Source organism: Pectinophora gossypiella, chromosome 25 (assembly GCF_024362695.1).
Source record: "Pectinophora gossypiella chromosome 25, ilPecGoss1.1, whole genome shotgun sequence".
NCBI classification, from domain to species: domain Eukaryota; kingdom Metazoa; phylum Arthropoda; class Insecta; order Lepidoptera; family Gelechiidae; genus Pectinophora; species Pectinophora gossypiella.
The window spans coordinates 7,427,843-7,454,908 of NC_065428.1; the positions used below are offsets into that span (position 1 = coordinate 7,427,843).

At 37.4% G+C, this 27,066-nt stretch overlaps 3 protein-coding genes across 4 annotated transcripts in view; 2 read left to right on the plus strand and 1 right to left on the minus strand.

Annotated features, from left to right (window-relative positions):
- The window catches only part of LOC126378051 (neutral alpha-glucosidase AB), a 35,096-nt gene extending 23,922 nt beyond the window's left edge, over positions 1–11,174 (plus strand). Inside the window, exons 12-20 of one of the 2 annotated variants that reach the window (XM_050026154.1) lie at positions 1,182–1,402; positions 2,193–2,358; positions 3,077–3,213; positions 3,647–3,759; positions 4,791–4,948; positions 6,214–6,327; positions 7,121–7,230; positions 7,982–8,032; positions 8,711–11,174. In XM_050026154.1, coding sequence (XP_049882111.1) covers positions 1,182–1,402; positions 2,193–2,358; positions 3,077–3,213; positions 3,647–3,759; positions 4,791–4,948; positions 6,214–6,327; positions 7,121–7,230; positions 7,982–8,032; positions 8,711–8,924 — 1,284 coding nt within the window. In that variant the 3' untranslated portion in view covers positions 8,925–11,174. The remainder of the gene's footprint in view (positions 1–1,181; positions 1,403–2,192; positions 2,359–3,076; positions 3,214–3,646; positions 3,760–4,790; positions 4,949–6,213; positions 6,328–7,120; positions 7,231–7,981; positions 8,033–8,710) is intronic. The other variant, XM_050026155.1, reaches the window with a different exon arrangement.
- Positions 11,175–12,661: 1,487 nt separating this feature from the next.
- On the minus strand, positions 12,662–19,776 carry LOC126378064 (zinc finger protein 616-like). The gene is made up of 3 exons (XM_050026194.1): positions 19,522–19,776; positions 18,513–18,988; positions 12,662–17,818 (listed from the first exon to the last, which is right to left on the minus strand). The coding sequence occupies exons 1-3, from the start codon at positions 19,547–19,549 to the stop codon at positions 15,854–15,856; spliced, it is 2,469 nt and encodes an 822-aa protein (XP_049882151.1). The 5' UTR covers positions 19,550–19,776; the 3' UTR covers positions 12,662–15,853.
- Positions 19,777–20,065: 289 nt separating this feature from the next.
- LOC126378097 (zinc finger protein 62-like) lies at positions 20,066–26,968 on the plus strand. Its single transcript, XM_050026263.1, has 8 exons — positions 20,066–20,164; positions 20,238–20,438; positions 20,534–21,157; positions 21,228–21,574; positions 21,768–21,927; positions 22,438–22,575; positions 24,235–24,393; positions 26,708–26,968. The coding sequence occupies exons 2-8, from the start codon at positions 20,253–20,255 to the stop codon at positions 26,723–26,725; spliced, it is 1,632 nt and encodes a 543-aa protein (XP_049882220.1). The 5' UTR covers positions 20,066–20,164; positions 20,238–20,252; the 3' UTR covers positions 26,726–26,968.
- Positions 26,969–27,066: the final 98 nt, after the last annotated feature.

A 27,066-nucleotide genomic window follows, 5' to 3' on the forward strand; every position in this document is an offset into this window, starting at 1 on the left:
CCTAAATGATAAAAATGTCTGGTATTGAATGTGTTCCTCTAGTTATTAAATAACTTGTAATGTATATCCTCATTGGTTTTTAAAAGATGTGTTGCTGTTGCAGTTTCTTGTCATTTCTTCTCCTCAGCCATAACACCTTGCGAAATGACATAAATTCAAAAATGTTACATTGACCTTCAACAAGTTTATCCATGATAATTACGTTGAATAAATGATTCTGATTTCTGATTTCTGATAGTTCTTTATTTCTCTCACAAGGTAGGTAGTGAAAATGTCGCACTTATTATTACATTTTTCTTCATTAAAACATCATCATCATCAGCCGTATGACGCCCACTGCTGGGCATAGGCCTCCCCCAAGGATCTCCACGACGATCGGTCCTGCGCTGCCCGCATCCAGCGGCTTCATTAAAACATACATAAGTTAAATAGAAAAAGAAAACGCTTTTTGTCACTTTTAGATTCATAATTTATCTTTGACCTAGGAAACTAAACTACCCAATTCATAATATTATTTCTCTGTGAGGAAACCCACAATTGTTTGTGTCGGTCAAAAGCAATATTAGTACTCAATATTCTAGATAGATGACGCCAGCGTCGACGTAATGACGATACATAGATCGAAAGCATTTCGCATGCACAGGAGGAGGACCCGGTGGTGTAATGGTTAACACGCTCGTCCCGGCTTGTCAAGCTGCGGGTTTACGTCCCGTCCGAGTAAAAAAAAAACGATTTAAATTTTCTCTTTGAAACCCACAATCAGAAATCAGAATCATTTATTCAACGTAATTATCATGGATAAACTTGTTGAAGGTCAATGTAACATTTTTGAATTTACGTCATTTCGCAAGGTGTAGTAAGGTGTAGTAGTAAGTATGGCTGAGGAGAAGAAATGACAAGAAACTGCAACAGCAACACATCTTTTAAATCAATGAGGGTACATTACAAGTTATTTAATAACTAGAGGAACACATCAATACCAGACGTTTTTATCATTTAAGTAATCATTAATCTTATAAGCTTTTTTACAATGTTTTCCTTCACCGCTGATCCAAATGATCCAAACATGAATTCGAAAACAAATTCGAAAATCTTTGGTTTATTAGGCCGGTGCTGGGATTCGAACCTTACAGGCTACCGCGGCTCCAACAATACTGACAACGAGAAATTTGAACCCACAGGTGTTCAGTGGACCAGAGATCACGATGCCCAAAGACAACCGCCACTACGCCCCACCAGTGGACGGCGCCGACGGGCTGTCGTCCTTCTGGGAACATCGACATGTCCACAACGAATATGGACTGTGGCACATCAGAGCTACGAAGCAAGGAGCCATGGACAGGACTAACGGGAAATACCGCGCCTTCATACTCACTAGAGCTACCTTCGCTGGAACCCAAAGGTGAGATGGTCGATCTTCCCTCAAACATTGTTTATCTAAACACTATAAGACATAACTATGCGGTTCACATTAAGGTTGCCTGCGTATCATCCAAAGAAATGATCGAGATGATGGTGGAGGGTGGCGCAAAGGTTGAGATCCAAAACGAAAAATTAGATATAGAAGCGTACATCTTTGCCAGAAACACCTTCATACAAGGTGTTAGTTACTTACTACTTAGCATCGTAACGAATACTAGACCACGATTCTGGGTTTTCCATGATACAGAATCCTGAGACGAAAAATGACACTTGATATGAACTCAGAATCCTGGTCCGAATCATCCCTCAAAATTTTCGTTACGATGTCGCTAACACCCTGTATATGTGCAACGATTATTTACGGGTTAGGAAACTTATCCATATATGCGCATATATGGATAAGAGTTCATAGTTAAATTTTGTCCTTAAGGGTTTCTACCTCACTTGAAAGTTCAGAAATAACAAATTTGTTGATATCGCTTTCTGACGAATTCTATCATATTCCGATGTAACGTAATTCAAGATAAAAAGTGTGAATTTGTCCAAAATTGTTTCTTAATTTTTACGGGTTGTACAGTTTCAAATTATAGATTCTGATAGATTTATGTACTGCTAAAAAAAAATGATAAAATGAATGAATAGATTCGGTCAACTGTTGTCAAACTGCTGATGGGTGCAGAAATGTACGATATTGTGTATCGTACATCGTCGTTACACCTCACTTACGTAGACATTAGTGATCCAAATAGTAAGCATCCACCCACTGGCAGGTACGCGGCGGTGTGGACGGGCGACAACATGGCGGAGTGGGGCCACCTGGCGGCCACGGTGCCCATGTGCCTGTCGCTGGGCGCCGCCGGCATCTCGCACTGCGGCGCCGACGTCGGCGGGTTCTTCAAGTACCCCGAGAGCGAGCTCATGACCAGGTGGTACCAGGTCAGTAAACTCACATGATTATTTGATACCTATAATATTTAGATGTGCATTATTGTTGTGTAGTGTAGTGTTCTCGTAAGTGTATCTATATTTGTATTTTATTATTATTATATGTACAAGTATTCCTTTGCTGCACTACCTCGCTATAACTCCTATACTTGAAGGTTGCCTGGATCTGATTGCTACATAGTAGTAAGGCCGCCTATTGTGCTCTTTCTATTTCTTTTTTGGTATTTTTGTATTTCATGTGTGCGCAATAAAGTATTTGTTGTTTTATGAATCACCCAAAGCGTTTGATTGCGTTAATCATCAAATATTACTACATCAAGGCATCTATTAGAACTAATAGTGTGATCTAAGCATAAAATACCGGGTCAATGTGCTCAATAACCAATAAATATACGACTTACTTAACGTATTTGACTGCATCAATAGCGACATCTTATTTTTTTTTCATATGGTGTTGCCCAAGGTTTAATATTAGGTCCTTTTTTGTTCCTAATATATAGTTGTATAAGGCGAATATAATATGTATGAATATATCGTAGAATAGTATTTCCTATGGCTATGGCCCCGTTGGAGATACAGGCGTGATACTATGATGCTATGCAGTATCAGGGCAGTATAGTGAATGAAGTGGATCTTAAGAAATCACAGTCATTTGACTGTCAGTTGGTAATTTTTTATATAATTTAGTTAATAAATACCTTATCTTCAGGCGGGCGCGTTCCAACCGTTCTTCCGCGCACACTCGCACATCGAGACCAAGCGCCGCGAGCCCTGGTTGTATGAGCCCGCCACTACCGCTTTACTGCGCGACGCTAACCGACGACGATATGCTCTAATTGACTTCTGGTAAGAAGATATAAGATATTGCAATCTCTCTTCTATCGTGTGGGTTATGAGGTGGATTATCAACCTCATCAACCCTGGTCTCACGGTTATTATTTAACTTCCAAAAGCCCCTGACATGGCTCATGTGATGACTACTTTCGGTCAACCAGGTGATCAGCCTGTAATGCCCTAATCAAACTAGGGATCATATTTTTTGTGATATTTCCCCAACGGGATTCGAACGCGGGACCTCCGGATAGTGAGCTTGACGGTCAACCACTGGACCACGGAGACCACCACTAGACCGATATTGCAATAAATACAGTTTCAACCAAACCCTAGAAAGTCTTCTCGAGACAATCATCAGCTTCTACTAAACAGAATGTAGTGTAGGTATCCCTGTTGCCACTTTGGGATTGCGTTACAAATAATAACTAAATAATGTAACATATAGGTACACGCTGTTCTACGAACACTCCATAGACGGCCTGCCCGTGATGCGGCCGCTGTGGCAGGAGTTCCCTGAAGAACGAGACACGTACGCCATCGATGATCAGTACTTGCTGGGTGAGTCAATTATCATCGTCAGCCGGAAATCGTCCACATCTGGTCATAGGCCTTCCCCAAGCCTCGCCAACATGACCGATCCTCTGCTACCCACCACCTTCAGAAGCCACGTTCTGCCACCTTCAGAAGGTCATCGGTCAACCTTGTGAGGAAGTGGGGGGGATGCCCACGCTGCGTTTCGCTTATGCATTTTTGGTTGACTAAACAACCAGTTACAAATGTCACATTGAAGTAATTCACCTACAAATGACTACATTACTCATGTGAATAAGTCAAATTGCAATTTTGCTTTTTTGAATGGGAAAAAAAATCAGGGGGTTACCCTGATTTTTTTTAAATATACAGGGTGTTAGTGACATCGTAACAAAAACTTTTGAGGGGTGATTGAGGAATTGATATCAAGTGGAAATTTCCGTCGCAAAAGTATAGAATTGAAAATAATTAAAAAATAAATAAAAAAAAACATGAATTTTGCGACGAAAAATTCCATTTGATATTAACTCAGAATCATGGTCTGAATCATCCCCCTGAGTATTCGTTACGATGTTACTAACACCCTGTATATATTTTCAGATAAACCGCCTTCCTTGCCAATAAACAAACTTGTCAGCTCATGATTCTGAGTTAATATCATGTGGAATTTAAAAAACCCAAATTATGAATATTGCAACGGCAAATTTCACTTGATATAAACTCAGAATCATGAGCTAAATCATCTCCATCAGTATTAGTACAGTCATGAGCAATATAATGTACCCACTTTAGGACTCTGCCGCACTAACATATTTGACATTTAGTGAGACTTACAATTCAATTTGTCTAAAAAGTTAATGTGACATGGTACCAAACTGTATACATAATTAATGCTCGTGACCGTACGTGTCGTTAACACCCTGAATATTGCCTTTAAATTACGTATGTCTGCTTTTTGGAATTTTTTGGACAAATCAGAAATCAGAATCATTTATTCAACGTAATTATCATGGATAAACTTGTTGAAGGTCAACTTACCGTCATTTGATCACTCCCAGGTGACAAGCTGCTAGTCCGGCCGGTCACCGAGCCCGGGGTCTCCAGCGTCAAGGTGTACCTCCCCGGGAAGGACGCGCGCGTCCTCTGGTACGACGTGGACACGTACAAGATGATACCTGCGCAGGGGTATTTGAACCAGGACGTCAATATTGCCAAGGTGAGGGGTTAATATAAAAAGCATTTAAAAGGTATTTGCGCATATAAAAGTAATTGCGCAATGCCAAGAAATGTCAAAAAGCCATATTGCTTTTTTTAAAATGAACTGGCAATTGTGATCACACAAAAGCCATCCATCAAGAATTGAATTTAAAATGTATTGTTTTTATGTGCTCTTTTTATATATGTATATGTCACCATAAAATTGTAAATAGCGTTAGATTATAATCTATCACGTGAGATTGTAAACTGTCGAAAGATTGTGAATCGTAACATATTGCTTGCATTTTAACGCATTATTTTTCGCTAGATTATAATTTATCGAAGTGAAACCGTCAAATTGTGAAACGAAACGCACCTCGCGCTGATTGGTTGAACGGCATATGCCCCGCGCCGCCATGTTTGTTTCTTAATTCGTTTGTTGTCGAATGTATATCTAATTCAAAATTTTCAAGGGCTCTGTTTTTTCAATCGGGATAATAACATATGTATCCTAGATCTTCTTAGGGGCCCCAAATAAATAAAATATAGTGAATAGGGTCTGTGGAGAGAGGTTTGTATGTTTCATTCTACATACAAACAGACATTCAGACGAACAATACTGCTATTATTTATAGTTAGGGACCCACTGCCTGACTTGCTCACGTAGTTGTTCTCCCAGAAGGACCATTTTTACTCCTCGACATAATTACATACATATTTTTTTATGTATGGGGGGATTGATCGGTGAGCATGGGAAAACTTCCAGATCTTCGAAAATTGCTCCACATCAGACACCCTAAGACCTGGCAAAACTATGCACCCGGATTATTCGTTTTTTCACAAAATGTAAAATACATTGTCAAATTCAATTGCCAGCAAAAAAAATCAAAATGGCGGAAAAATAAGATGGCCGCTATACATACTTATTTTATCAGCCGTTAGAGGTAAGAAGGTCGTGTTTCGGGTTGATTTAGGGATGTGACACAACACCATGCACCATCTAGTTTATAAAATATTATGCAATTCTCGTTTGTTTAGGACATTACTGGCTGATCACCAGTTTGTCCGAAAATAAGATGATCCGTGCGTCGGAAGGCACGTTAAGCCGTTGGTCCCGGTTACTATTTACTGATGTAAGTAAGTAGTCGTTACATGAGCCATGTCAAGGGCCCTTGGCGGCTCAATAGTAACCCTGACACCAGGTTTGATGAGGTTGGTACTCCACCTCACAACCCACACGATAGAAGAAGAAGAATGTCTACATTGACTTCCCCCCCCCCCCAGATCCCGGTGTACCAGCGCGGCGGCAGCGTGGTGCCGCGTAAGGAGCGCGTGCGCCGCTCGTCCGCGCTCATGGCCGACGACCCCTACACGCTCGTCGTAGCGCTCGACCACAACGTGAGTAATATTAAAAATAATAATAATAAAAACATTTTTTTTTCGAACAAACCACAACACACATACATTTACACAATTTAACAACATTAATTACTTGTGGCGCACCTAACTAGTTGACCAGCTAGTTCCGCCCGCATGCAACAGATGGCGCCACCATTCAATAAAGCAGTCCTGAAACGCGCTATCAAAGTTTTCACAGCGTGATGCATATATACAACTTCTAACATAACACTGTTGGATCGTCTATCCTTAGTCACTAACCAACTTGTGGCTAGCGGGGTACTATGCTCTGTCCGGTACCCCGAAGCCATTCTGCACACACTCGCTGCCAAATTCTTAACCTAAGAAGAGTTATATTATGTTATATATAATGGCAATAGGCCCATCCCCCATTAAATGTGACTTAAACTTATCTAGCGACGAGTAGGTTTGGTATACAGAAGTAAGTGACATCGTAAAGAAAATTTTGAGGGGTGATTCAGACCATGATTCTTAGTTGATATAAATTGGAATTTCCTGTTCCATACTTTTGCGACTAGACTTACGACGGAAAATTAAACTTGATATTAACTCGGATATGAGCTGAATCGTCCCCCTCAATATTCGTTACGATGTCACTAACACCCTGTATATGATTATGTAGTAGAATAGTATTTACTATGGGGATACAGGCGTGATAGTATGACGCTATGTAGTATACAATACACCTCTGCCTACCGGGGATATAGGGATGCTATGTTATGTTGTGTTTTTGACTTTACTCTCATACAAGTTTCGTGTATGTTATTTGCAGAACACAGCAACGGGCACGCTGTACATAGACGACGGTGAGACCACCGACTATACCGACAGCCAATACATCTATGCCAAGATCACATACGAGCCGTCCGCCATGACTTACAGGTATATTATAAGCGTTTAAGATCACATACGTGCCGTCTGTCATGACTTACAAGTAAATTATAAGAAAGAAAGAAAGAAAGAAAGAAAGAAAGAAAGAAAGAAAACATTTATTTTAGAAACAAGTGGTACACACAATAGAAAAATGAACAAAATAAAGAATTAAAACCTTATCTCTAAAAAGGGACATCAGCTCAGCGAGATGTTGTGACACTCCTACATTGAGGGAGTGCCACAACGCAAATAAGCATTTAAGATCACATACGAACCGTCCGCCATGACTTACAGGTACATTATAAACGTTTAAGATCACACACGAGCCGTCTGTCATGACTTACAGGTACATTATAAACGTTTAAGATCACACATGAGCCGTCTGTCATGACTTACAGGTACATTATAAACGTTTAAGATCACACACGAGCCGTCTGTCATGACTTACAGGTACATTAAAAACGTTTAAGATCACGTACGTGCCGTCTGTAAAAATGTCCTTGATATTGCCGTAGCCGTTGGTCCCGGCTATTAGCCATAAAAACACCTCCACCAACCCGCAGTGGAGCAGCGTGGTGGAGTATGCTCCATACCCCTCCGGTTGATTGAGGGGAGGCCTGTGCCCAGCAGTGGGTCGTATACAGGCTGTTTATGTATGTATGTACTTGATATTGACCAGAATCATGAGATGAATCGTCCCCCTAAGTATTCGCTACGGTGTCACTGACGCTGTATTAAGTAAGCAATTTGTCTTTCGCAGTTTCGATTCGCGGAAGAGTCCTCATAACTCCGAATTTCTTTCTGGATTCATGTATGCATCATAGATTCAAAATAGCGCCTGACGGTGAAGGGAAATGTGAAAAGACCCATAAGCCTTTTAAGATTTGAAAAATCTTCAACGGCTTATGACGTTTGTCTATTGAACTAACCCACAGTAGAGTATTGTGTTGGAGTATACTCCATGCTTGAACTAGTTGGGGGAACGGTTGGGGGACGCATGATGTTATATTTATTTATAAAGCATATCTTAACGTATAAAAAATGCTAAATTGGAGTTTTATTTTGTACCGGCGTGCGTGCATGAAACGATTGATGAATGTGGAAGAAGCAAGAGAAGTGTCAATATCGAAGCAAATGGAATTCGATAGTCTCTGCTTACCCCGCTACGAAATAGGCGTGCGTTTATGTATGTGTATGTACTGATGTAAAACAACTAGAAGAATACTAAGCAAAAAATATATTTTTACATATTAGTAATCAGAATTTCATAATTAGAAAACTACCCAATTAATTGACAAGTCATAACAATTATAGGTCAAAGATATATCGTTAAATTCTGCTTACTAAATAAAGACAGATCTAAAGCTGTCGAAATACGTTTTAATTTCTATTTGTGGAAAGGTTGTCTCTGATACGTTGATTCCTTTATTTTAATAATTATTTTTGTCTAAACCACGAAATCCAACTAACCGTAATAATCTCCTTACAGTTTTGTCAACGAGAACGCCCATTTCCCGACGCGGTCTTGGCTGGAACGCATCGTGATCGCAGGCATCAAAACACCGCCAAAAACAGCAAAGTTACACCAAGAAGAAAAACAAACCGCGCTACAAATGACTTTACACAAGGGCAACGACGTCCTTGTAGTGAGAAAACCAGGCGCGAGCATGGCTAAACCATGGAAAATCACATTTAGCTACTAAATAGTACTACATTTCTAATCAATAACACATCATTTTAGATATAACCTCAAATAGTACAGTTATGTGAAGGAATTACTACGAACGAAAAGGCGGGAAAGTGGTTTCGGCGGGAAAGTGATTTTGGCGGGAAATATAACGTTATTGTTATTTTAAAGTGTAGTGAAATTCAACATTGCCACAGAATGTTTTCCATTTAATTAGTCATTATTATGAATAAAGAATATGATGTACCTGTCTTGTAACAATAAAGTTGTATTTCCCATGGACAAATTGACTATTATAATAGTATATGTGTCATCTCTCTCACGCACAATAATGATTCGATGCAGTGCGAGTGAAACGGCAATAGTTTTCATGTTTTAGTTATTCCTTCGCGTAGGATTTTTGCGGTCTATTCATTAAGTTTGTTTTTATTTGTTAAAATTGTTATCTTTTGTAAGACAAACATTATTTTAAAAATTACAATATTTTGGAAAGTTCTCGATCAATGACCGATTTCGTCGCGTCAGCGTTATTACTGAGCCGCCAAATGTTTCATATTTCTACTGTCCACCCTTTTACAGATTCGCCGTGAAGATAGATTTAATGTTAACAAATAAAGTAACTTGTTGAATAGACTTAAGTTTATATTATTATTATTCAATATAAATGGTATCAGTGTACTTTTGTACTATTTGTGTATGAAGTCCTTTGCCAGTGTTAAATAGACATTACTACATAATCGTACATATGGTCGTATGTAGCCAAATAATATGATGTGACAGAGATTTTCTAAAATCCGCAAGAATATAAGCTCATAGACTATACGCGATGGGAAATAAAATAGCTCATATATAAGAGAAGAGTGATTCGAATCATTCAGGGGGGTTATAAAAGCCACATCGAAACAATTCATCTAAAAAAGCAATATTGCAATTTGACATTTGCGCATATAAAAGTAAGTGCGCAATGCAAACAAATGTCAAGTAGCAATATTGCTTTCTAAGGATGAATTGCTTCGATGTGGCCATTTTAACCCTCTAGATCCTGTTTTAGCACAGTAGCTCTCAGCTCAGTACGTCACTGTCTATAGTTCTGCAAGTAAATATAAGCCTTACAAGTGCAGTTTTAGCGTTCATTATAAAATACCCGGTAGGTGTTGTTTACAAGCAACATCGATCTCGCTTACTCTTGTGCTTTGAACATTTGTTGTCTCTGTCGTTTAAAGTGTCTATAAGGCGGTGAGTTAGTGAGGGAAAGAGTTACTGAAGATCCAGCTCTTTTAAATCGCTCACTCGCGAGCTACCCATCGCTATAAAATCAAGTCAAGTATTCGAGGTTTGGTCGATATACCTGAATGTATTTAATAAGAATTGTTCAAAATATATATCGATAATAATAATTTGTTTTGGGTTTTTTCACCTTTTGGTAGTATGCATGTAAAAACGTAATGGGTGAACGTTATATTAATATTTATATGTATTTTTTATTCTGTGATGGCAGTGTGGAATTATTTATAAAATTAATGTTCGGAAAAATATATCATTTTGCAGAACATTTTATATATTTTTCCGACGAATATTACGGATGTTGAAATATATTTTAAGTATAGGGTCTACTATATGAAATTGAACTTTAAGATCAAGTACCATAAGGGTAAATGCCCAGCAGTGGGCTAAAGACTGATGATATAACACGCGCGCATTTAAATGCTAGATTTTGAATAGGCACAATGTATAAAAGTCCTTGAGCGACGCTTTGACTATATAATATTTATATTTGATGTATAATTTTGTATAGTAGGTCTCTAGAAAGTATAGACGTGCGTTTTCAAAACTTTGAAGCAACTATCTTAGCATTTTACATGTATGGGGTATGTTCAATTAATGGCACTTTTCATACTCAAATTGATAAATATATTTGGGGTCGAACGTCTCATCGGCCTAAAACTACTGCAGCTTCTCACAACCTGTGTAGCTGAGGAAAAGTAAAAGCAACAAAAACCTCGGTCATAAAACATACGCCATTTCCCTACAGTGAAGCAGTTAGGATGCTCCATAGGTATAAAGTAATTATTTGTACAATTGTCTTGAAAACGCATACTTCAACATTCGAATCCTATCTTGTATATTGTGTACTCAAATCGTTCACTGATTTTATTATATTACTTTTAAGTAGGAACAAAAATCCACGATTCTGTTTATTGTATATTTGGTGTGTGATGGAGGAATGTTATCATTTCTTGTGATAATAAAACACAGTTTTAAACAATATGTCGTTTTATTTCGCAACGTTTCGGCCGTGTTGCAAGGACCGTGGTCACGGGCTGACTGGCCAGGCGAGTGACATAAGCTAAAATAAATATATCTGCAAAACAAGCTATGACGTCAGAAAAAGAAAATTTTGCAGTGAGGGTAGTTACACCGACATTACCTAGAACATTTGTCAGTGTAACTACCCTCACTTAGTATTTTCTTTTTTTGACGCCATATGCTGCGTTTTGCACTAACCTAACCCATAGTGTAGGTAATATCGTAATCGAAAGGTATTGATGGAGTGTGATCAGTTATAAAGGCCGGTTATGTTTTTGGTTGTTTTGGAAACGCCTCAATTTTCCCTCGAACCCTGCTACGTTCCCCAAAAATATTATAGGTGGCACTGGCCCCGATTCCTGCAGACACCGCCTAATTTTATTTTAAGTTATATCCGTCATTTTCATATCCGTCGAAAAGGAAAGGGACGGATGATTCACAGCTCTTAAGGAAGAATGAGTAAATGAATGTGTCGAGTTATTGACTGATGTAAAATTTTTAGACGGTTGGTTTAGATTTGTGCTTAAAATTGACGTGTGTTCCATAAATTTTATGCTTGTCGATTACCCGTCCCTTTCCTTTTCGGCGGATAAGAAAATGACAGATATAACTTAAAATAAAATTAGATGGTATTTACAGGAATTAGCACCACTGTCGACTTAACGTGATAATTACCTATTTTCTCATTACTCGAACGCCATCTGTATTGTTTTTGAGGAACGTAGTTTGGAAAGTTCCTCATTCCAACTTCTGTCTTGTAAACCAATCCAAGCTTCTATCTTTTAAAAATCCATCACAAAAATCCTCGATTCTTTTTATTGTATATTTGATGTGTGATGGAGGAATTTTATCATTTCTCGCGATAATAAAACACAGTTTTAAATATTAAGTCTTTTTATTTCTATGTATTTATTGGATCGATCCTATGAGGTACTTTGAACTTTTGTCTCTTCACAAGACACTACTTGAGTTATAAATAAATCCTTTTTACAATTATACTTTTAACTGGCTATAAATATAGAAAAAAAATGACAACAAGTGGACACCGGGTAAAAATATACAGATGCAGCATATTAGGAGCCATTCAAGAAAAAAAATGCATATTGGGGCGGGCAGAATTTATCATACCACTTACTAAGAAATCATAGGATAAAGGAGTTCAACAGTCTCTAACGTCGTTTTTATTGAGTCTTATCAGATTTTTTATTGTCCTAAACTTACATTTTCCTATCTTTTGTCCCCATACATTTTGCGGTTAAAATTATAGAAAATTAATACTTAATCTGCCGAGATACCAGACAATATAGTCGAGTGTAGAGATGTAAAGCGTCCCTATTCCCGGATGTCATTCAGACATCTGTCACTGTCAGTGTCAAATCATTACTATGTACGCTATGGTTAAATCCGATATTGAAACAGTTTAATTATGGAAATAAAAGGCTAATGAAAGTATATGAAACAGTTTATTAATTACTGAAGAACCCTACATCGAGCAAAAGCGAAGTTAACCACCCACCCTTTGAAAACTATAGGTTCAGTCAGTACTGTCAACTGACCACGCATAGCGGAGCGAGCGAAGCAAACATGCTAGGTTGTACGCTGGCTTAAATTATGGATTAAGAATATTCTTGGTAATGTCTTCATGCGAATAGTTTTACAAACAGCGTAAGTTAGGAATTACAAAATAAACAACAAACTTAAATTGATGAATTATGAGAAAAAGACTAAAAAATAATGATTAATGTCAGCCAGTATGGACCTGAGATATGTGAGGCTATCTTGTATAAGGTTTCAATCAACTAGAAAACAATATGCAAAAAAAATCACAAAACAGACCTATGAACCATTTTAAATAGCAACATATTCGTACAATTATATACATTTCCAGGCACCTAACCTAAATATTAACAATGCAGACTAGTCATTAACACAGTGTAGATCGAATGAGTTATAGTACAATGTAACACAGAGGGTCCAAAGCAAATGTCACTTCCTATGCCCGTGTACCAAAGAAGCATTGACGTCGTATATAAACAAATGGACTACCAATGGCCCCGATTCCTGCAGACACCTTCTAATTTTACTTTTAGTTATACCTGTCATTTTCTTATCCACCGAAAAGGAAAGAGACGGATGATTGACAGCTCTTAATTTTAGGAAGAATGAGTAAATGAATGAATAACCCGAGCGAATCAAAAAGGTATCTCGCTGGTATGCAAACCGTTAGACGTGTGCTGTCAACATAATTAGAGGGTTATTGGCCAATGTAAAATTTTTAGACGGTTGTTTTAGATTAGTGCTTAAACTTGACGTGTGTTCCATAAATTTTATGCTTGTCGATTACTCGTCCCTTTCCTTTTCGCCGGATAAAAAATGACGATATAAAATTAGATGGTGTTTACAAGAATTAGCACCATTCTCGGTAAAAAAGCGCCGTGTCACTAAGCGCCGTGTCAAATTAAGAACACGTTTAGTCGTAATGACGACACTGCACAACCGATATCGCTCGTTATTTTAACTGCCATAACATAATATAACCGATTACTCTAGCCATAGACAGCCAATCAGCTCGCGACACCAACACTTCAGAACCACGATACCGACCCCGCCAGCGTGGTCGACGATTTCCCTCAATCAGCGCTTATCGCTATCGACCCACTAGGGTCGATTAATTCTTTCAAATATTTTTCCTCTCAGACGACGCCCTGAGCCGAAGTTCGCGCCCAACTGGGCACCCTCAGGCCTGTTGTCTTAAACGTTGTACCGGGTGAGAGCCTTCAGCGCTGCCTATTTGTCCGGCCAAGTAGTTAATGCCATAAGTCACGTCAAAAAAAACATAATATATCTTAATTTGAGGAAACGAACTTACACTATGTACATAACTTAATGTATACCTACTACAACACGGTTAGGGCGCTTTTTTAGAAAATAATCCTTTGTGACTGTGAGTCAGATTGTTTATAGTATGCAAAAAGGTGATTAATTTAGGAAGACATCGACCGCGGCACAGCACCCGCGACGTGCGCTGTGCGATTTATATCGAGGGCTTCGTCCAATCCAATGCAATAGATGCAAGAATCAACTATCCATGGTATAAGAAAACCAGGTATGCTCAAAAGTGACAGCTGCTAACAATACTTTCAGGCATTAACAGGATACCTACTAAAAAAGATAGCTTTGTACGAAGCTGTTGTAAGCTAGAGTAATTATGTATAATGGAACGTAAGTGTACTATGATTATCTGTAATTTAAAAAAGCTAGTAAATATTAGTAACCAGGCCAAAAATTCCAAAAAAAAGCTAGTAAATAAAGATGGCTAACATCAGAAGTACGTATTTTTTATAATAATCTTTCACAAAATATAACTGATGCTTCTGTGTTATATTGCACTGAATAATTTTGAGTTTCCCTGTCTTTATTTGTAGATCTTAGTTTACCTTAAAGCTTATTGGTGTTCTTAATTCAATAAATATTGTCTTAGCTATATTATATCGACAGGCAAGCATGGCTTTACACATATTTTATCTATTGTAACAAGTTATTTTTAAATTATTTATACACTACAACTATTACAAGGTCTAAACCTTCAATAGAAATAAGTCAGCCATATTTATAATCGTAATTTTAATAAACAAATTGAACCAGTTACCTTCAAAACCACAAGCTACTAAATTAGCAGTGAGATTGTGATCAAAGAAACAACAAAAAACTATTACCAACAGAGAAAATAATTAAAGAAAATATTCTTACCGCGTTTAAAGTAGGGATATGAGACTCCCGATATTTCGACACTGTTGCAAGTGCCATGATCACGGGATGACTGATGAGATGATGACTGATGGAGTGGAGTAGGTAGATCCATAATTTTGTACGGGCAAAGAGGAAAGAGAAACGGGGAACGAGGGTAGACAGATATGTCTGCCCGTAGAAAATTATCGATCTACCTACTCCACTCCAATCTCATCAGTCATCCCGTGATCATGGCACTTGCAACAGTGTCGAAATATCGGGAGTCTCATATCCCTACTTTAAACGAGGTAAGAACCCGTAATTATGTGTTTTAATTAAAGAAAATATCTGCAAAAAAAAAATAGCACTAAAATATTATAGGAATACCTTTGCCAGGTCGTAACAAGTTTGTGTGATATATATCGACTTCTATCACCATGGCCTCAATTCCTGCAGATACCTACCACCAAATTTTTTTTTTAAGTTGTACCCGTCATTTACTTATTCGCCGAGAAGGAAAGGGGCGGATGATTGACAACTATTAATTTTAAAATGAAAGAATAACCCGGGCGAATAAAATAGGCTTCTCGCTCATATTCAATCCGTTTGACGTGTGCTGTCAAATTAATTCTGTCGGGTTATTGGCCAATATAAAATTCTGGAAGGGTTTTTGAATCTCTGCCAAAAATTGACGCGTGTTCCATAAATTTTATTCGACCCGTCCCTTTCCTTTTCGGCAGATAAGAAAATTACAGGTATAACTTAAATAAAATTAGATGATGTGTACAGGAATCAGCACCAACAAGTGGCTTATGCTTATTTTACTCCATAACTAGTAACTAACGAATCACGTAATCTTTAATAAAAATAAGATCATTTTAGTTACTAACTTTGTTACCTCTTTGAACTTTATTTGAAGAAGATCCTACTAGGCTTATCATCGTTAGCAAATTCTATAAACGGATGCGTCTGTTTGTGTTCTAACATTTCAGTTTCACTCGCGAATTTGTCCCCGCACACATCACACGCCACTTCTGCACTATCCGAACTAGAATCACCATTTTTATTCCTACCATTTTCGGTTTTCTTTCTCTTTTTCGCACTACACTCCTTTTTCTCCTTCCCTTTCTCTTCAGAAGTCGACGGTTCTACCAAAGGCTTCCCAGTCAATAAGTACTCTTTCATATTTGCATGTTTCAAGGACATTTTATGCTTCTGCAACCTATTTTCTGAGGTGCACTGATATTCACAAATGAAACACACGTATTTCATGTCCCCGGTGTGAATTTCCGCATGAGTTTTCCTTTTTTCAGGCGTTGCGAAGCGAAAATCGCAGAATTTGCAAGGATACTTGCGCTCCGGGGAATGAAACCTCATGTGTGACGTCAAAGCCGTCATGTCCTTGCAAATTTTTCGACATTCCAAACACATGATCCCCATTTCCTGGACTTTCGTCTCTTCTAAAGTTTCTACACTGTGATGTATTCGTCTATGTGACGTTAGCCCCTTCTGACTGACGAATACTCTACGACAATCAGGACACTGGTATTGTCTTTGCGCTTTTAATTCTGGACTGTGTTTTTCAATTTGATGTAACGCAAATTTGTCAGGTTCTAGGAACTGTAAGTTACATTCGTCGCATTTCCACTCCTGGACCAGCCTTGAAAATGCTTCTAACACGTCCAGAACAGACTGACCCTCTACTTCGGGATGGTATGTCTTTGTGTGGTTCCCGAAATCAATGATTTTGGGAAACGTATTCTTACAATGCGGACACACATAAGGCCCTTTATGATCAGTCAGCACATGCGTTTTCAATTCTGACAATTCGGTCCAAGATTTGGAGCACATAAAACATCGTAGCTTCTGCTTCCCTTTTACAACTTGTTCTATAACTTTGTACTCCATAAGTTGAACCTTTTGATGTATCTGCAAATGTTTGAATAGTTCTTTTCGCGTGTCGTAATCGGTCGGACAAAACTTGCAAGGAAATTTTTTGCGATGCATTCTTTTTCTGTGCAACGATAATTCTTCTTTACTTCTGAACTTTTTGGAACAAGTCATACATGACTCACAGTTAGAATTTGTCTCAAACAGGTCGTGCGATCGCAGACAAGTCTCCATTCTACTGCGGCGCTGAAAAGCGTTCCCACAAGTGCATAAGTACCCTTCTTTGCTTTCATCTTTTTGTCTTCTTGTGGTCCGAGTTTTCGAAACTTTTGTATCTTTATGTTTCTTTTGTGTATCATTATCCTTTTCCTCCATCATCTTCAGTCTCTTTTCGATGTTTGCTCTTTTCGTCTTGAGCCCTTTAATCCAACCGTTTCGATAATTATCAATCGTCCTATGGACTTTCATGTGTGTTAATAAACTGTGTTTTAGATTATACACTTTTGGACACTTTGTACATGGATATTGTTTTTTAGCATACTTTAGTCCATCATCCTTGTAATTTTTAACCAGTAAACCATATGCTTCTTCATCTAAAGACAGAACATTACCAGTGATGGAATTGAGTTGAAAATCATTGGTCTTTTCATGTGCTTCTAATAGGGTTGGTCCATTTCCTGTAATTGAATTTAGGTGATATGGTTCCAGGTTCATTTTCGAGTCCACATTATCATCGTACTCTGGATCGCCAGTGCATGTATCATCATGAAAAGCGTCTGCATCTTCTGCATAGGGGTCACCATTCGCTACCATCTCGTCAATGCTATGAATGACATCTGCTGGTATTTTCATAACAAATGAGTACTTTGGTCCAACATTAGGATCTACATCGGGAATTATTGGGTTTGATGTCAGATCTGTTTCAGGCAGTGTCACTTCAGACTCAATTTTGATGGTCGGATCAAAGTCTTCCTTTGGAATTTCCTGAAAAAGTAAGTTGAGTATACTTAAACATGGTTAGTCGATCAATTAATGCACAGCCAAAACCGCTAAGGCTAGAAGCATGAAATTTCGCATAAACATTCCTTAAATGACGTGAGCGCAAAAAAAGAGTTTTCGGAAATTCATCCCTTAACACAAACTTAAAAAAAAGTAGATAAGAGAACAATCTCTTGTTGTCTAATGGTTTATCAGGTATTATATTTAGGTGTTCGTGTTCATTAATACTTGTTTCTTGTTTACGTGACCTTGCGTACATGAAAGTACGCAAAAAGTATGCTCAAGGTACGTAACTGACAATTAAGAAGGGATTTTCGAAAATTCATCTCCTAAAGGGTTAAAAAAAGGGGATGATAGTTTGAAACAGTAATTTTTAAAAATAGAAACATGTAAGTACTTAAAAATATTTCTCAAGTGACGTATTTAAGCATTAAGAAAGGATTTTGGAAATGTTTTAATTTTGCAGTTAGAAGCATTATATTTCGCACAAGGGTATGTTAAGTGACGTAAGTGAGCACTAAGAAGGGTGTTTTGGAAATTCACCCCCTAAAGTGTTAAAAAAGGGGATGAAACTTTGTATGACTTCCACGTGGTGTCCATACACCATATGATGGTGTAGTGTAGTTATAGAGTGAAGTATTTACCATATTAATTGTTTATTACAAAGTATGTTTCTCACCTCATCGTGAACATCATTTTCACATTTAATATTGATTTCTTCTTGCAAGCAAGTCTCCACATTACCCAAGGCAGTGGCTTCATTGCTGTCCATACTCCCTGCATCATCGAAATTAGGATAATCATATGTCACTAATGAATCATCACTTTTCTCTGCTTTTACGTCAACATGTAAAGAGTCTGCTAGATTTACATCCGAATTTATATTTTCTATGTTGTCTAATGGTTTATCAGGTATTATATTTAGGTGTTCGTGTTCATTAATACTTGTTTCTTGTTTAACAACTAGTTGGACATTTCCAAACGGATTGTCAGTTTGAACCGTGTCAATTTCAGTTTGTTGAATGTCTATTTCGGGTTTTATTTCTTGGATTTCTTCATTATTTGTATCAATAGGGGTCACTTCTTCTTCGTTTATTGTATCAGTTTCTGTTTTAACATTAATCGGGAGGCTACAGTTTGATGTGTCCATTGTGACTGAAATTGTAAAAATTTTATAATTAATTACTGCTGAAAAAATAAAGTAATTTTATGACAATTATTCCACTAAATATTAAAATAATAATCCATAACAACTTTCTTTTGGAAAATTGATTACTTGATTACATTACAGAAAATATGTTTTTTTACAATTATAACAATATTTTAAAATACTATGTTATGTAGATATAGGAGTAAATAATGTATTCATTTGAATTAATGTATTCACATGAATAATAATTGTAATTCGGAATGCTTATTTTTATTGTATGTGAAGTCAGATTTTGCTAAAAAATATAAGTAATACTAATTTTATACACTAATTATCATAAATCGTGCACAAGGGTAAAGCAGGCGGTTTGGTGGGTAGATACAAAGATAGGTAATAATAATAACAGGAACTTTATAATTATTATCTACAATAAATGTATTTTATATTTAAATATATTTATTGTTTATGTTTACTTGAATTTTCTGAGTAGCATTTTTATAATTAGTCAGCATTATTAACTAGTTGCAGTAGGCTTTACCTGAGTAACGAAGTGTATTTTCTTTCATACGCCCGTAAATCTTATATGAATTCTCATAATTGAAAGTTAATTATACAGAACCTTAATTATCGACATTAAACCTTTATGGGCATTCTAATTCCTTTCATACTACAAACATTTAGGCTTAGCAATATTGTATATGTTTTTTTGTGAGTCAGCCTCGATTTGAAATTCAGTTTTCATGCGAAATGCAAAAATATTACACCAAGAAACACCACCATTACATGTTTTGAGTGACAGTCTGTGACAGACAGACCATCTAATTTTGACATTATTACTTTTTTACATTATATTATTTTTTGGCCTAGTTTCTGGTTTGTAACCATTTAATAGCAGCTAGGAAAACTCCGCATTTGAAAGTATGTTTTAGTTATTAGAAGTAGAATTTAAATTTAGGTTATTTGTATTTTATGTTTCACACATTGCAAAATAATGAGCCATTTTCTCGAAAAACCGATAATAACTGAAGAATTCTAACCATAATCATTTTACAAACAAGACAAAAAGAAACAACATGGCCGTTGAAAAAAAAAACAACATGGCCGTTGTCGTGAAAGAAATCGTCGATGAATCGCGTTCATTTTGATGAGAATTGAGAACGCATCTGTAATCAAAGTTGGTGGTAGGTAATATCGCGGGCTTGACTTTCGTATTTGTAATTTTAGTTTCAAGTTTGAAATTATTTTAATTATTAGATGGGGTTATAAACCATGGCGAATTCAGTCAATGTGAAGAACGTTGTGAAACATCTAGTAAACGGCACGTTTGAAGAAAATCTGTGCCGGGTTTGTTTGTTGCCACTTGGAGAGTTTTGTGAAAATATATTTACTAAAATATCCAAGCATGATGATGATTATTGTGTCGCCGATGCCTTGGAAACGGTGTGTCAGATAAAAGTGAGTACCTATTATTGCAATTTGTAGTAACCATGTTTGTAATACCTACTTTACAACAGTATGGTTAAATTATTCATTTTGTTTTCTATTTTCAGTTTTCAGGGTCTGATAGGTATAATGTCTGCTATGATTGTTTCGTAATGGCATCAACAGCTTATAGATTTTTCTTGCTAACCAAGCGCAGTAATGAAATTCTAAACTATTATGTCAAAGAGTTGGAAAGGAATATTTACTCCGTGGAAGTTCCAGAAAACCCATTGGACGACAATAATCTTTGTATTCCATTGACTGAATGTGTACCAATGGTACAGAACTTTAATTTTGATATAGAAGATTTGAAACATTATAAGGTAAGCTTTGACGAAGAAGATAGTAATATTCAACCAATTGTCCTTCAAGAACAAAATGAAAAGCCTTTATCAGAAACGATACTTGTCAAAGAAGATTTATCAAACGTTGATGATGCTAAAATTGTAGTGGTAATTGAGGAAGATGGTAAAAAGACATTCTATAAATTGCAAGATGGCACAACTGAGTTATTTTCAGATAAGATGAAACATTCTGAAATGACTTCTGTTAACAGTGTGTCAAAAGTACGGAGGAAAAGAGACCCTATGACATTTAGGAAGTGCAGCCAATGTCCTGTACAATATAGGTTCTTGGGGAAACTAAAGATGCACATGAAAACAGAGCATAATATGGATTTGTTTGTTTGCAAGGTACAGTACTATAATTAAATAATGAAATAACTAGTTGACTAAAATAAGACTGACTTTCCAAATTATTCAGGTCTGTAAAGCAATAATGGAAGATGAGCAAGAATTCAACCGGCATCTCAAGAGTCATATGGATGTGCATCGCTGTAACATTTGCGATACGGTCTTTAAGAAACGAGACACAATTATTGCCCATCTCAAATGGCACGAGGAGATGAAGAACATGAGTAAATTAGACGGGGCACATGTTTGTGAACTGTGCGGTTATATATTACCGAATGAGGATCAGTTAAAAGAGCATTATGACAAGAAGCATGATAAAAAATATACATGTTTCTATTGTGGAAAAATGTACAAAGGGGAACTGAGCTTTGAAATGCATATAAAGAAACATGAGATGCATAAGAAATCAGACAAAAAGTAAGTTATTAATTTTATTTCAGTATTTTCTTTAGTACCTTCTTACTTACGTAACATTCTTAAATGATGCAGCTATTATCAATAAGAAGTGAAGTGAGGTAATGCTTCTATTTTAATTTGCAATAATATAGTTATCTTGCAAAAAAAAACCTTGTTTCTACTAAGGACTAATTTAGTATCCTTTATTTTCTAGACGCAAGAACCCCGAGCAAGGAAAAGAACAGAAGGAGCCAGAAGACAAGAACTCTAAAAAGCGCACCATGTGTCCGACGTGTGGAGGCAAGTTTGTGGACGAGCGCTCTTTGATGTGGCACTCCATGCTGCATACCAACGAGAGACCTTACTCCTGTGATGTTAGTTTATTTTTAACTAGATGACCGCATTGAAGCTATTATAAATTATAATCACTTATTGTACTGAACTGGTGGGTTAAAAAGGCCACATCAAATCAATCATCTAAAAGTAAATGCGCTTTTTTTAGATGATTTGCTATGATGTGGCCTTTTCAAACCCCTCCCCCCTAATAGGGCTAACATGATAAAGTTTTGTCACGGTTATTTTATCGATTTTGTCGCTATAATTATGTCGTTTTGTTGATTGATGCTAATATGTGAACCCAAATAAGTCTTGTAATTAAGTCTTTTACGGCCACCCATTAAATGTATGAGTTTTATATGGCCGCTAAGAGGTCTGATTCACAGTGTGCCGAATCCAGTTACTCCCCTGTAGATCCGGGGCTACCAGGTAGGGTGGACTCGTCTTAGTTGATTTTGGCGCCCCCCCTAAAACGGCGCCCGCCCTAGGGCCACTGGATTGGCATATAGTCATGAGGTTATGTTATGTGACGCCCTACCCCGTTGCAGGTATGCGGGCGTGGGTTCGTGTCATTAAACCGTCGCAACCAGCACATGCTCTGCGCCCACACGATGCCCACCAAACGCTGCCCGCTCTGCTCTGCGTTGTTCCATCTCCGGTCTATGGTCAACACGCATATTAAGAAGGTATTTATTAATGTTATTCCTAAAATTCAATCAACCGGAGGGGATATGGAGCATACTCCACCACGCTGCTCCAATGCGGGTTGGTGGATTTTTTTTTTGCTCAACAATGGGACGTATATAGGCTGTTTATGTATGTTATGTATTCCTAAAGTTCATCGGTTGATTGAAGAGTCCCTTTTCTGTAATTCCGCATCTTACTTTCCTATGCTTCTATCCCTTTCTACCACTCAAAACAGTCATATGCTAATGCGAGATAGAGAGCGGAAGTACGACCGTCTCGTCGAATGCACCGAATTCGATTTTGTAGCATTATCTCGCTCTATCAAATGCCGGTGTTGAGTGATAGAAAAGGATAGAAGCATAGGAAAGTGCAATGCGGATCGGCCAGATGTAGTTAAATCAGTAAGCGGTTATTACATTGTCCTCTCCACCGGGTAAGATGCGTCTGTTCGGCTCTTGGTTTGTGTGGACTGTATATGTAGATGGTGAGAGGTCGAGGGTTCTAATTCCAACTGCAGCAAAACACCAGATTGTTACTTGTCACTATTTAATTAAATTGTTATTATATTAAAATACACAAATTTTAATACACTTTCGCGGGAGGCGTCGGCCATTCGATTCGTACAATATTGTCATACCAAAAAATATTAATTATTTTTATACTTGTGTTGCCAGCAACAGCGTCAAGGTCACGGGTTTGTCGATCTGATCGTCGGGCGTAACCATGGTAACCCCGATCCCGAGCGAATTGGTAAGGAGTAACCATGGTAACACGACGCATCTAGCCCGATGGACAGATTGTGTTATGATTATTGCATGATTATAGTTGCCACAACATCACCTATTGTGGTCCTTTTTCTTATTGTTTCCGTCTTTTTTTACAAAATGGTTGAACTCCAGTCATACACATAAATGGGTGAATCTCAAAATGTGTCAAGTTTGGTGGCGACTGTCATATAAATTTTTCGTGAAAAATTGGGGAAATTGGGAATTGAAAAATTCCTTTTTCATGTCGGAACCGAGGATCCTTTTGGATCTTTTTCATGTCGGAACCCAATTTTTCACGAAAAAATAATATGAAATTTCGCCACCAAACTTGAAATTTTGAGATTCACCCAAATACGTAAATAGTAGTGCTTACTTCTTTAGCCCCCTTACTTTTGCCACTTTTCCATCACATTCTCTCACTCATTAGTCTTTAAAAATACTTTCGTCCTTTACTAGCTTGCCAGAAAGAGATAGTTGGCTCGACCGTTATAGACGGCGACACGACTCACCACCATCACGTTGGTCTAACAGAAAGCTTGGTGAGGTGTGGGTACTTAGTTCATCTTGCGATGTATGTACCTCTTGACTACCCCAATTGGGTAGTTTCCCAGATCAAAGATAAATATGAAAATCTGATTTACTAAATAAAGACAGATCTGTCTGACAAAAACGTTTTCTTTTTTCTATTTAACTTATTTATGGATTTTAATAAAGAAAAAATGTAATAATAATTGCGACATTTTGTCACGTTTTTCTATGCCGTCACATGTTGTTTTTTCATACAGATTCCATAGTGATTTCGTGTTTTGACGTTTAGTAAAAAGTAACTGACTTGACTAGTTGGTAGCTAGCCTATTGTGTAATGTGTTGTGGTAATGCTCTTATCGTCAGGTGCACCTAAAAGCCCACAAACGTCGCAATCGCACCAGCAAGCACCAGAACGTGTGTTGGCGCACCGAAGCCGTGCCTATCCAGGAGCTGAGCGTCTCCATACAGAACGAGATCCTTGAGATGCAGACTGGAGACAAGACTCAAGATCAAATCGACTGGGTAAGGCACACTATTAAAACAACGACCCGCACAAGTAACATGCGAAACGTGATAAAATTATCGATCGATTAAATAAATTTTGTCGAAGTCGATAAGTTTTTTTTTTCTCTAAAATGCGTGCCACGTGATTTCGTTCGTATTTTGACAGAGCGACATGACTTATTTGGATTCATATATTAGCACCAATCGACAAAACGACATAATTATGTCGTCACAATCGATAAAATGGTCGTGACAAAATTTTATCACATTGCGCATGTTAGCCCTGGAGGGGTTAAAAAGGCCACATAAAAGCAAATCATCTAAAAAAAAGCAATATTGCTATTTGACATTTGTTTGCATTGCGCATTTACTTTGTTTTACTGTACGGTATGTGTTATGTCAATATAACATTTTACAATAGCTTCAATGTGCGGTAAGAGTTAAATTTGTCAAAGTACGTAAGCTTTCATTAGCATATGATGCATATGAGTGATGTATCAGTCGAAATTTGGTTGATCGATTCTTTTCTATGTAGTAAATAAATATATATCGTCGCCTTATAGTGACCACGTCTGCGCACCTTAATATATCCTGCGTACCTGACCGCTTCCGTTTCATAGTGACCACGTAGGCGCCATTTTGAAAAATCACATTCGAATGTGATTTTTAATTTACTGTCACTTTTAATTTATCTTTTAATGAGAATAAATAAGCTTGGAAGCGAGGAGCTCGGTGGCGCAGCGGTAAACGCGCTCGGTCTGCGATTGTTGAAGTTAAGCAACTTTCGCAAAGGCCGGTCATAGGATGGGTGACCACAAAAAAAAGTTTTCATCTCGAGCTCCTCCGTGCTTCGGAAGGCACGTTAAGCCGTTGGTCCCGGCTGCATTAGCAGTCGTTAATGACCACCAATCCGCACTGGGCCCGCGTGGTGGTTTAAGGCCCGATCTCCCTATCCATCCATAGGGAAGGCCCGTGCCCCAGCAGTGGGGACGTTAATGGGCTGGCGATGATGATGATGATGACTGTCTTTAAGGTTAAATTGACGTGGATTTGACAAGAGTATGTTGCCAAATACAAAAGTTTATCGTGACGGTAGTTTTATCCATCGTGACACACATGTTAGGGAAATTGACAAACTTGTCGATTCCGACAAAATGTATCGACTCGATCGATAATTTTATCACAGACACATTTATCACAGCAGGACACTGGCTTAGTACGGTCACGAGCATTAATATGTATACACTTTGGTACCATGTCACATTAACTTTTTTGACAAATTGAATTGTAAGTCTCACTAAATCTCAAATATGTTAGTGCGACAGAGTCCTAAAGTGGGTACATTATATTGCTCATGACTGTACAACCGTCGGGACCTCTTTCCCCTACTTAGTGCTGCAAAGAACTTTAGGCTTTTAGCCCTTATTTTAAGACTAGACTGTTAAATAAAAAGCTTAGTAGGCTAAAAACCTATAAAGCCATTTAGTACTTGCGGCTAGGCTAGGGTTAAGCCTATTCAAGCCTATTGGTTATAAGCCTAAAGGCCTTAAAAAGGCCTAACCTTGTTTAAGACTAATTTAATAAAATAAGACGCTCAAAAAGCCTATGAAGCTCTTAGACCTTAAGGTTATTTAGGCTATACATACAGTCCCTTTCTCAAGTAAAAAAAAGTAAAAGTGTGGGTGGGTACAACAAACTTTAAAAACATATATACCTACACAAACACTGTGAAAAATTGATTTATTGTTAGATGCACAACTAGCTAACTAACTATGAATATTGAAAATAACTTCTTACTATCAATTAGTATGGAAATAGTCTAATAATTATAGTAATACGTAACAGCACGTCCCGTCAGCCCCATACAAATTACTTACGCCAGAAGAACCGATTTTTAAGGCCAATATCATGTGTGAATTTTATGTAGCTCCAATAATATTATATACATACGTATCGAATTGATAACTCCCTTTTTTGAAATCGGTAAAAAGGCTTTTACTAAAAAATGATAATAAAGACTCCAGTCCCAAAAAGCCTACTACTTTAAAAAAAGCTATAGGCTTTTTAAAAGCCTACTACATTAAAAAGGCTATAGGCTTTTTTAAAGCCTACTACTTTAAAAATGGCTAAAAGTTTTTTAAAATGACGAAGCTTTTAAAGCCCTATTTTACTGGTCTAGTCCCAAAAAGGACTCGGTAGGCTGAAATTTAGGGCTAAAAGCCTAAAGTCCTTTGCAGCACTACCCCTACTACATGTGGTGGAGCCACAAGTAGTAGGAAAACAACTTGTAACTATTTGCAGCCACATCTTTTCAACCATTCTTTTGTTTCAGACGCAGAAAATCGTATAGTGATATCTGAAAAGGGTCGTCATTGATACTCGTGTGTTATCCATGAAATTTGAAGGTTAAACTCTATACTCCGGTTTATTCGAGGGCAGCCCTGTGCCTAGCAGTGTGACGTATATAGGCTATGTTATGTATAATATGTGACCTCTTGTTTTTTTAAAGAATGAATCGTGTGTAATATTGTGAAATTATGTACTTATAAATTATATTTATTGTAATATTAGATTTAATACATTTTTGAATTAATTATCTGTTTTATTTCATAACGAAAAATGCAGGTTTTTTGACGTGAGTTATTGTAGATTGGCCGCAGATGGCATTTGGCCAGACAAATGGAGAGCGCT